The 12,129-nt window shown below is 34.2% G+C and overlaps 1 protein-coding gene and 1 long non-coding RNA gene across 2 annotated transcripts in view; both read right to left on the reverse strand.

Annotated features, from left to right (window-relative positions):
* Positions 1-12,129, reverse strand: part of LOC123531094 (uncharacterized) — a 56,103-nt gene that overhangs the window by 18,584 nt on the left and 25,390 nt on the right. Inside the window, exons 17-23 of the mRNA XM_053518185.1 lie at positions 11,750-11,941; positions 11,232-11,273; positions 9,760-9,882; positions 8,143-8,718; positions 7,062-7,647; positions 3,340-3,349; positions 253-364 (exon numbers count right to left, since the gene is read on the reverse strand). Of these exons, the coding sequence (XP_053374160.1) occupies positions 253-364; positions 3,340-3,349; positions 7,062-7,647; positions 8,143-8,718; positions 9,760-9,882; positions 11,232-11,273; positions 11,750-11,941 (1,641 nt within the window). The remainder of the gene's footprint in view (positions 1-252; positions 365-3,339; positions 3,350-7,061; positions 7,648-8,142; positions 8,719-9,759; positions 9,883-11,231; positions 11,274-11,749; positions 11,942-12,129) is intronic.
* On the reverse strand, positions 1,027-2,963 carry LOC128546656 (uncharacterized). The gene is made up of 2 exons (XR_008366132.1): positions 2,632-2,963; positions 1,027-1,310 (listed from the first exon to the last, which is right to left on the reverse strand). It is a non-coding gene; the product is annotated as an uncharacterized LOC128546656 (long non-coding RNA).

A 12,129-nucleotide genomic window follows, 5' to 3' on the forward strand; every position in this document is an offset into this window, starting at 1 on the left:
CTCATATGCATACAGTAATATACGTTATGTGCACGTATAATGTTAATACCTGTTGAATATTTGTTTGTTTAAGTGTTAATCGAGCGACCACTAGGTGCGATATTTTCACGAGTAATGTACCAACAAGTGCAAATGAGAGAATTTGTTTTCATGAATCAAAGATAGTTTGATCTTAAATGTAAAACAAATACATGTTCTTTCTATTACATTCTTTCGCTAGAAATATGTACGTATATATAAAATTTAACTAACCGATCTGATCGCAGTTATAACCTGTCCATCCTGCGTAACAACTGCATTGATAATGAGCGTGGCCGTTGTCGTTTGACGTGCAATCTCCTTGTACACATGGATTATTGCCACCCTAAAATATACCAGTACATTAAAGATATTGCATGGGAAATTGTGAAATTGTTCTTGTCAGCGGTGGTTCTGTGGTTAAGGTGTCGGCCGCTCCACTCAGAAATCGAGAGGACAAGAACAATTGCCGGTCACAATCAAACCATCTCATATGACACCAATCCTAAGGAAGCGGATTCGAGAGTGGTCCAAGTACGCTTGAAGCTTTCGTCAATCTGACAGAAGTACACGATCTTGCTATGGAAAACCTATGTGTAGCATTTCAGAATCTGATTTTAATCAGGTTAAGGTTTGGTCACAATCGAGCTAAAAGATATTAGTATAATTTAGGTTTGGGTGTCATTAACAAGCCAGTGCTTGTAAGCTAACATTTCACATCGACAGAGATGCATTCAAATAGTGGGTTTCTTAGTTCCTAAATACAAATCACAAATTTAAATAAAACTTACAAAATGTACGCTAAGCCTAAAAAGAAACTGTAATACAAATGGCTTACCGACTTGCAATCTGCAAACAGAAAAAAAAATAATTGTTTTATTTTTTCCGACACATTAATTTAACAATAGAAATTTTGTAAAATTTTGTCAGACAACTATTTTAATATTAAAGTTCGTGACGATTAACTAAATGTACGAGTATATACCAAAACTCTCCTAAAGTCACGTCTTTCTTTTTTTTTCTTGAAAGCGTGTCAGATATTAGACGAGAATGATTTAATCTTTAGGCTAAGTATTTCTCACACTATCTACGATGTCTTTAGACAACACACTAAATTGCTCGCACTGAGATCTTTCAGAGCACATTTGGCTTAAAGTCTACTTTCATGATTTTGGTCGGGGAATTAAGGCGGTAATCAAAGTTTAGATACTTACAGAACATGCCGCCGCGTTTTACTCTGTGAACCACATCAACATCGGCATCTAGACTCGGCGGTATTGTGGAAATGATTACTGAATATAAAGATGTGATGAGTTAAAAGAAACATATATCAGTATTCAAAAAAGCAAATCTATACTGGCTAGTCAAGATGTTCTAACTCCCATCCCGCTAAAATATGGATAGTCCAATGATGAACCAAGACAACATAAGACTACTTATTTAGGACTTGTAACACAACACCTGTGCGACTGTTGACATAGCGAATATTTGTTTGTTTCAGTGTAAGATTGATATATCTTACACGAGTGAACACCAGAAGCAACAATTTCTCGAGTGGCATAGCCACGATATGGGTGTTTAAGAGTGAAAGATATTTTTTATCTTACATGTAAAACAAACATTTTTTTTATTTGATGTTTTGACTATTTACCTACTTTATAGTTTCTTACAAGTGAAAAATATATTTTGCTATTTTTACTGTGATGGTGCCAAATATATTTAATTCTAAAATTTTGATAATCAATCAAAAACATATAATAAATAACCGATGTCACCTACAATCAGTTACAATCAATTTGGTAGCAGGAAGTATTTTGAACATGACAGAAAACCTTTCCTTAGATCAATATTATTTTTTCGACTACTCTCTTTAAGACCACTCTGAAGTTTTCTACGGTTCTTTGCGATGTCTAGCCGTATTCTATCATCACCTTTTGTTTACTATCATTTCTCTTAGTATGTTAGTATGATAGACATATTATTGGCTAAGATATTGATATCTTACCTAACGGAAATTTTACATAAGGTATAAAAATCTTAGTTTAAGTTATACAGACATCGTTTTCGGAATGCCATATCAATTTTGCGTTATCATGTTAAAGAAAAACGCACCAAACAACCGGAATTCAACTGCCAAATTTCTTTTAGAAGAAGTCCCTTTGTTTTTGATGATTTTTTGTCAACTCCTGACTAACGGTTATGGTAATTATGTTTTGTAATGGAGGGCTCCCTTACAACGATTTTTAAGGGAAATTTGGTTCGATTTTTTTCCTGGTGTATCTAACACAAAATGGAGACAACTGTGTATGTCCGCGGTCATGTTTTGAAATGATTGATGCTACTAACCAAAATATTCATGCCTTCTGAGAACTGTGTAGAGCACTATAAACTCACGATGTCATTATTTCAGTTTCAGATAACTTATTTTAAACAGGACGTCTATTTTTCACATAAATTTTCTTTATCATTCCAAGGTTCAACTTAACCCCGTACCAAAAGACACCCTTGAATTCAGGTGAAATGGTGTATATTACACAAATCGTTCTCAACACTTTTTTTTATGAAAAGTAGCGGCTGATAAAAAATGTTATTATAATAAATACAAATACTTACGCGTAGTCAATAATATCCCAGGTGTCACGGAATACATTTTTTCAACTTGATTAGCAATAACTGAATATAGTACATACAACAGTGCTCTGAATAAAAAAAAAATGACAGAAATTCCCCCAACTAGTTTACTTCAAAAACTTATCAGTTTGTAAATTTTACACTAGGAAGTTTAAAGTACCAACTAAGATAAAACTGGAAAGAAATATCTCCTAAGATAACAATAATGTGAGGTAAATATTGGACACTGAATTGAAGTATTTGTTTGTCCGTGGCAAAATACTGATAAGTTTCCAAGTGCCGATCAATAAATCTACTATGAGTCAGATCCCGTATTACTTACAAAAGAAAATTATTTATTCAACTGTATCTTTAAAATCTGCAAATCATCCGTATTTAATAGAACTTATCAGACAAAATAATCTGGTCGTCTATATTTGTGTTCAACTTGATACTAAGGGATTTAACTCCTGCCAACATTTAACTGATATTACATTCATTACTACTTCCCTTTTTATTTCGTTGTACATTTATGTCGGTTATGACTGATGCCAGCTGCCACATACCTTTTCTAAACATGTTTTAAAGGAAAACTGAACATGCCAGAACATATTTCAACACCCGCATGGATGTGTGCAGGCCGATCATGATCTACACTGGTCGCAAAGGCAGAATCAATCGTGTCCGGCATGATAATGGTTAATAACAGACCTTTTCACAGCTGAAAATAAACAGGAATTCATTTTTAACTCAGTTTACATAATTTATTATGGTAGAGTGACTTTCGACGAAATGAAAGAGTACAAGACATTTTTTTTTTTCATGAAACTATATACACGGATAGATCGATCCCTATATGGAAAATAAGCTTGTCTTTCTATTATGTTAATTGCTATGGCAAATACATGTAGTTTGCTATGAAAACAAATATCAAACTAGTATGACAAATAATAGATTCTGTGATAACTTCAGAAGTAAACATGGATTGTAGATAGGAAGAATATACAGATCACTTAATTTTGTCCCTTTAGTTGTCCATCTGTCCGCTTTTCCATGATTCTGAAGCCACTTTCAGGTAACACCGTTTAATATGTCTTTTTAACATACACGTAATATATTTTATATGTGTTCCAATATTGTTAAACAGAATATGTTATGGTTGTCTATATGAGAAGAAAAAAAGAGAGAGAAAAATAAGAAAAGAATTTTCATTCAATAAAAGATTGGATAATCTGCTTTCTTTTGTTTTAATTCTATGAAAATAAAAAAAGATTCCAGAGTTTAAAAGACAATAATATAGGCTTTGCAGTGTGACTTAATGCAAATAAATAAAATCATAGAAGTTTCCTTTTCTGACTGTATCAAATTTAAATAAAACATGTGGTAAGATTTTATGTATCCTATAAAAGTTCGGGATTCTGTATAGTTAATTCATATTTAGGGCAATTTCTGTCTAAACTGAGATCTGACAATTGCTTTTCATTATTATCTGCTTATGCCTTCTATACAGGGCATTGTGCATAATTATATGTCTTAACAAATATGCGCAAATTATTTTCACAGTGATGCCTGTTTAACAGTAGAATTCTTAAAACCTAGAAGAGACGTTATTAGGACAGTTTTAATGTAAGGACGGACTGACAGACAGTCAGACAGAAAAGTAACTCTGCGACATTTTGAAACGATATGATTCAATGCTAATAATTTTAAATGTGTCCGCAGTATCCATGACCGCGTTTATAAATTCTTTCAGTCAAATCAAAAGGGTTCTTGTCAGCAGTTCTTGTCAGCTGCTCCCTTTAGAATTTTATGCAATTTTTGCTTTTCATTAAAGATTTAATGGCGTTATTCCAAATATTCTTCTATCGTGGTATGCTGGAAAGCAAAACATTGCAAGTTTGCGAATTCAGACCATCCCTTATAAAATTTCGTTCACCTGAATCAAAAGTTTAGGATAAGCAGGTGGTTTACGTGTATGTCGATGGTCCATCCGCAATCTTTGTAAAACAACTCCTCCTCTAAAACTCCCGGTCAGATCAACACTAAACTTGGTCTGTAATATAGTACGTACGTTTGTAACAATTTAATTTCTAGATGCTACACATTTGGTTCTCCTATCTACCATGTGGGCTTCAAACATCAAGGCAACGTACTTCCTTCTATGCGGTATAACGGCTTGGCCCTTTGACGGGACGGCAAATGCTAAAATTAGAAGAAAATATGGATATCAAGGAACTTGGTTAACAATATTCTTCAATGTTCTCTCTCAAGTTTATTCATTTGGTTTTGATTTGCACCTTTTTGGGGCCGAAAGAGCTTGAAATAGAATAACATTCAAACAAGTTCTTGTTGTGAACCACTTTACTGATCTTCAACAAACTTTGTCAACAGCATGCTTGTAAGATTCTTCCTCAAGTACTTTTTCAAGTGGCTCTTGAATCAACCTTGATACGACTCCGTCTCATGAAACATTGTTTGATCTTCACCAAACCTGCCCTGAAACTTTCTTGTAAAGTTCTCTCACAAATATAATCAGATGGTTCCGCCGAACCGTTTTAGGAAACGTCATAGCTAATAACAGATAAAACATATAATGACTGATTCTCATGTGCTTTCATAAGATTATTCGAAAGATTCTAGTTGGCCCTTTTTAGAGTCCGCCGGAGCTAAACTTAGAAAAGAATAAACATCCTCGCTTAAGGAATTGGACCCGTAATAGCGTACCTCTTTTTTGAAGAGTATTCAATTCCTACCATAACCTACTTTGACTCCAATTTTCAGGGGGGTGAGGGGGGGCGTAGGTTCAAGCCCCACTGGGACCAAATTTGTTTTCCATATTTTCTTTTTTTATAGTAAGCTTTTACTTCTTCCAAGACTTTTTATGGAATTATTGTACAAAAGTGGAACAGTTTCATTTTATAAGCGATTTCTTGCTGTTTACAGTGAATTTACCTCTGAATCAGGAGGGGTAGAGTTAGACATCTTTAAAAATACTGAGTTGCATGCGGTAAAAGTTCTCTATTTTGCCTCCATTCTTTAGATTACATATTGCGGAAGAAATGCAGGTAGGTTTTACTTCTGCCCCAAGGTTATTTTTGAATGGAGTGAGCAAAATTCAAAGCAGACCCACAGGATTCGACCTTAATTTTTCAATGTTGGAGTAAGAATTCTGTCTCATTAAATCTGTTTACTTGAGACATCCTAGAAGAAAAATGATATTTACAGTTTTATTTTGTGTTTAATAATTGTTTGACAGTAGTTTGATGTTTGTTTTATTAAAATTAATGCTGTAATGAATTCTCTGCAGACGTTTTAGATAGTGGCCATCACATTGAAATTTGTCTCTCCTTGAGCTTAAGAAAATTCCATAAATTATACAAAATTTACAAAAAACGGCACGGTAAATGTTGTTTAAAATTTGCAACACAGTGCGAAACATGGTCAACTTTAAGAATATACCAAGTAAGTGTCATTTTTAAACCTTACTATTAGGGGTCCAATATCTTAAGACTGTTCCAATAGTTATGCTTAGTCCCTTTTCGTGTCTGATAAGGCTGTCGGTAACATATTTTAAACGACTTCTTTTCATGAACCATTTGGTTGGTTATCACAAAGCTTCGACTTTAGCATCCTTGCAATGTCCTATCTCATGTTTGTTGAACTGGTTTTCGCGTTTCTTTAGGAGGAAAAAACATTCCAATTTGTCTTCTTATCGAGAACTGCTTATAAGACTATGATTAAACTTGATATATGCCATGCCATGCGAAAACCAACATAGTCGGTTTGCGAACAGCATGAATCCAGACCAGCCTGTGCATCCACGCAGTCTGGTCAGGATCCATGCTGTTCGCTTTCAAAGACTCTTGCAATTAGAGAAACCGTTAGCGAACAGCATGGGTCCTGACCAGACTGCGCGGGTGCTTAGACTGGTCTGGATACATGCTGGGCGCAAAGCCACTATGTTGGTTTTCTTATGGCGCGGCTCATATGTAACATTCTTGTACTGGATGTTTTCTCTCGAAGTTGTTGAAACTGTTCAGCTTGATCCGTTTCTGGAGTTATCAGAGCTAAAGATTTAAGTAACCTTTAAACATTTTTCTGGAATGATTGATGTTATCTTCCATTTGACATATATTCATGGTGAAGCTACCACAACTTATGCGAACGACTTAGGGCCTCCCATAAACATTGTGCCACTAGATGTCAAGTAAAATAATCACTTGTTATAGAACTTTGAAACCATCATAAAAGTTAACTGATTGATTACTAAGTTAATGAATGAACAAGTGGTTGGTTTCAATGTTCATCAATAAGAACATTTTTATGCTGACTTTTACGGGTCAATAAAGCCAAGGTCAAATGTCAACAAGGCTTTGTGATACAACTCGTGGATTTATACATCAGCATATTTAAATATAACATACACTTGTTACATATGTGAACAAAAGCTGTATTCCAATATACTTAGGAGTGCATCTAAATTTCTTATGTCTTGAAATACATCATCTCCAAGAATAAAGGTAAGCGCAGGATCCGATGATATTTCCACTAAATTAGTCGCATTGGCAGATAATCCTACACCAATAGTTACAACGAGATGACCAGAATCTTTAAGCTTTTTTGACTGACTCTTAACTAATGTCAAGTCTTCAACATTTCCCGATGAGAAAATGACGGCAACTTTTCTAGAATGCGGTCGCGTACCCTTGATAACTGAAAATCCGTCTGATGACAAGTATTCTAGAATGCTTGACACATTTGAATTACTGTTCAACTTCATTCTAGTTTTAGTGTTGATCATTGATATGAGTTCAGGTCCATTATCAAAGTGATTAAAGTCAGATATGGTTTGGTAATGTTCAGAAAAGGTTGTGTAACTGAACTGCACAGCATCTGCGCTAACATTTGACTGTTTTATCAAGTACGCTACAGCCTGTATTTGTGTGTTGAAATTCTTTACCCCGATGGACGACGTGATATCCATTGCTATGGCAACATCAGCTACTTCATTTGTGCAGTCTAAAATATGATAGAAATATTTTAGTACATTTCCATAGGAATATATCTTAATAATTGAAATTAATTACCGCAGTTTATTTCTTTAAATATATAAAATCGAGCAAGACAGCAGGATAAGATCTGATCATTCTGAATTAAAATCCCTCACATGGCCAAGAAGAACAAAATATTAGAACAAAATATTCCATCAGAAAAAATACATTTGAGCAGCGTCACGAGAAAACCAACATAGTGCGTTGGCGACCAGCATGGATCCAGACTAGCCTGCGCATCCGCGCAGTCTGGGACTCAGGTCCCATGCTGTTTCGCTTTCAAAGCCTCTTGCAATTAGAGAAACCGTTACTGAACAGCACTGATTCTGGCCAGACTGCGCGGATGCGCAGGCTGCTCTGGATCCATGCTGGTCGCAAACCACAATGTTGGATTTCTCATGGCGCGGCTCATTTAAAATATATAGCTCCTGTTCAAAATATGCATGTTAAATATTGTAACAACCTGAACATCCAAACATAGTGTACTTCAGAAGATTCTGTAAAGCATCTGATGTATACATCGTAAACACGTGTTTCGGATACGTTGCTATTTCCAGTAATTCTTCGTGATTCACGGAACTTCCTACTGCTATCGCATAGATCTTGACACCGTTAGACTTCAAGTATGCAGCCTGAAGTATGGTATCAGTAGGGTCGGAAGAGTGTCCGTCAGTTAAAACAATAACATAATGCTCAACGGAACTTCTTGCACCAACTGCAGGATCAAACACGTTGTCATTTACCGTCTTCAATGCTTTTCCAGTGAAACTTGGACCACCAACATTCACTTCAATAGCATCGACGGCAGCAGCTATTATGGTATTGTTATCTTGGTAATCACCGAGATAAAAGTGAACGACTGGTTCCAGTGAATATGTCACCACGCTGAACTGGTACCTGTAACTGTACGGACCAACGGGGAATTTGGAGGTGAAACTCTTTATAAAACTTTTCTGCTTCTCAAATGTTTCATTTCCTTCGCTCTCAGAAGTATCAACAACAAAAACTATGTCCGCATCTCTGTAGGGATAACATACATCTGAAATATTTTGAATAGGAAAAAGAGGATCACACAGTAGTACGAGTAGTAAAGATATAACTTTATCTATAAACCGTTTACACCTCTTAATTATCTAACGTGCGCTGTTACTTCAATAAAACCGAAGAGGGGCATGGTAAAATAACTTTTTACACGTATTCATGAAGTCAGAAAATGTGTTTTATTGACGTCATTTAATTATCACTTAATTATTGCTTGTTACTAATAAAACATGTGAAAAGATCTTTTGGAAGCATAGAATGCAACCAAGCAACACAATGGAAGACTCGGTGTGACTGCGTCATTAGAGGTAATGAAATGTGCAACATCGTCCATGCCCCCCTAGCTACTACGGCTTAGGCGGAGTTCTATTATATACTGACCAGCAAAAGAAACTATCCAGCGTGTATAACTGGTACATTTTGAAATAAAAAAAAAAAATTTTTTTTCAAATTTGAATTGTTTCTTCATACCAAAATTACACTTGAAGAACTTCACGTGATAAATTTTTAAAAATCAATCAACCGTGAAGTCAGTTGTCCCACAATAGCCATTTGAAAGGCTATATCTTCTGCGCGCCAGTTGCATTGTAACATCCCAATTGGGCGCTCGCGCTAAATTTGATTCAGTCGTGCGGTGCAACCAACAATATTTTTTAAACTTTATGTTGTGTTTCGAGTTAGTCAGTTATCAATATTTCCAATGACTATAAAATTTCACAAAGAAAATTGTTTATTACAGGCGCACGTGAATTTCGTGCAAAACAGCTATTTTGGGACTACTGACTTCACGGTTGATTGATTTTTTAAAATTGTACACGTGAAGTTCTTCAAGTGTAATATGATATGAAAAAAACAAGTGATTTATTAATTAAAGTTTTTTAAATAAGAAATACCCCAGTTATAAAACTGGATAGTTTCTTTTGCTGTTCAGTATAGTAGAAATGAATTTTCACCATTATCCAAAGAGACCAGAAAATATAACAACAATAAGTCAAAGTATGGGGAACAATATTTAGTAATAGATAATAGGATTTCTCACCAATCTGTTCACAGTGTCTGCCTGTATACCCCGCCCAACACGAGCAGGTATATGTATAGCCGCTGTTGTAGCGGTTGCACGTTCCTCCGTTTTGACATGGGTCTCTAGCTGGAGATTCACAATCTGAAATAAATTTATAAAAACATATCGAAACAACTCAGACGTAATTTACTTCAAATAAAAGTATCCGGATACTATACATAGTATTATGTTACATGGGTAATAAAAAAATGTTATGAAACGTATAAATAATTGGCAACCTATGCTATTACTGTCAATAGTAATATCATATCATGTTACACTTTGCTATGTTAATGTATGTTCAATAATGCTCTCTTTACAATTCAATTAAAGCATAGGATGAATAATAATTTATGTTCGTATTTTTGAAAATTAAGCTTAAAATAAAACCAAATCTTACGTGTTTTTTTTTTCATTCTGACACTTACTAGTATATCAAAAGATTATTTAGTGACATGATTTATTCCGTGATTCAGAATTTGATGCGAAGTCTTACCATGTATTGGCACAAAAATCTATAAATCTATGTCGGTATACAATTTACAAAGCAAAGTTTTGTCGGTCATTTATACATGTACGTAAAATGTCTATTCATTGATAATGTATTATCGGATATATTCCTGCGACCTTCGGAAAAGAAACATCTGGGCGGGCTTGAACCAGCGAACCCTTACTTTAATGAAGATCAACCGAGCATGGGCCGGTAGACAGTTCTAACAATGTTTGCAAAAAGGATACGTCTGTTTTAAGCTGAGTAGAAAGAATGTTGCGTTCTTGTTGAACATGTTAAAAGGATATACTAAATGTCTCAAATACAAATTAACAGTCCGTGTCAACTTACTAAAACAATTTTTATCGAATTTAGATGAATAACTATCGGCATGTGGATTGTACCATGCACTTTAATACGTCATAGGCTCATCAAAAACTTTATCGTCTCGGGGATCGAACGAGCCGTCACGTTTTATTACTCTCACAAAAATCACAACTGCTAAATGTCCAAATGACATGCACGCTTTGTTATCCGCGATATATAAAAGTTGACCTTTTCATAACAACAAAAAACTGCGAAAGAGTGTGTTGTTTTACAGTGTTTTCTATCTATTCCGGCCAAAAATAACTTGTGATAGGTATTTTGAAATACCTTTTAGAGCATTTACAGACTCGTCATGGATAATATTTGTCATTTACGGACATTGAATGATGTAGTTATTGACACAATGAATAATAAACTAAACAATTATGTTCATTTTAACGATAACGAATCATACACCCGCCGACTGTAAAATATTTTACCAAAAAAATGTATTCTGTTCGTAAAAGAACGTTTAACGTCTACGTCTGAAACCGATTTGATGAAATACTTTGATGAACGTTGTCTTTGCGAGATATAACGTTTTTTATTTGGGTCTGCATATTATATTTTAATAATATAAACAAATAAATCTTACAGTGCGGTCCTCCGCCTTTGACAGCAAGAAAGTTAACAACACCTGAAAAGAAACAAAGTTTATACAAAGTTCGCTTGTACATGTTTAAGTATCTCATTAAAAATAGCATAAACTTTTTTTTTATTTATCTACCTTGTAATTCATTTTATCTCAGTATTAAACACATTGAACAAATTTAGTTAAGTAAATTTAAATGTGCAATACATGTATTTCAAAATATTAACAATTACTATATATGGTTTATGTAAACATAAAATTAGCACCTTTAGGGTTTACTTGTACATAGTTCATATTTGTATATCTGAAAAAAATGTGAAATGTGTACTATTACTAAAATACTTAAAGATTTGTTTTACAAAACGACTGAAATTCAGTAACAGTTATTGTATGACATATCTTAACTTAAGTTATATACATTTAATAAGGATTTCCTATATTCGCAGTGAACATCAGATAAAATAATTCAGTGGAAGATTGCCATTGAATAATCAGAAAAAAATAATTAAAACAAAACTTACCAATGTATAGGAATAGAGCCAACATTTCACTCCCTTCTTTGAAGACGTAAAAGTAGTAATGAACTATTTTAATCGATTCATCGGGAAACCACCGGGTACTGAAAAATGGCGTATCACCACAAATCAGTCTCACTGATCGATTGATTGCATACTGGATATGACAACCGATAAATGTAATTTTCCACTCAATGCCTATTTTATTTATTTCAAGTATGTAACTTCCAATCATGCGTAATAAAATAAACCTCATATTTCAATATTATTTTTATAAAATCAGTATTCATGTTTCCTTTAGATATATATCTTTAAGAAAGCTTCCATGATAAGTCTATGGCTTCTAATTTCAAGAATAACCGCTCAACTGATTTAGACCATTGTAT

This window comes from Mercenaria mercenaria, chromosome 11, assembly GCF_021730395.1.
Source record: "Mercenaria mercenaria strain notata chromosome 11, MADL_Memer_1, whole genome shotgun sequence".
Classification (NCBI taxonomy): domain Eukaryota; kingdom Metazoa; phylum Mollusca; class Bivalvia; order Venerida; family Veneridae; genus Mercenaria; species Mercenaria mercenaria.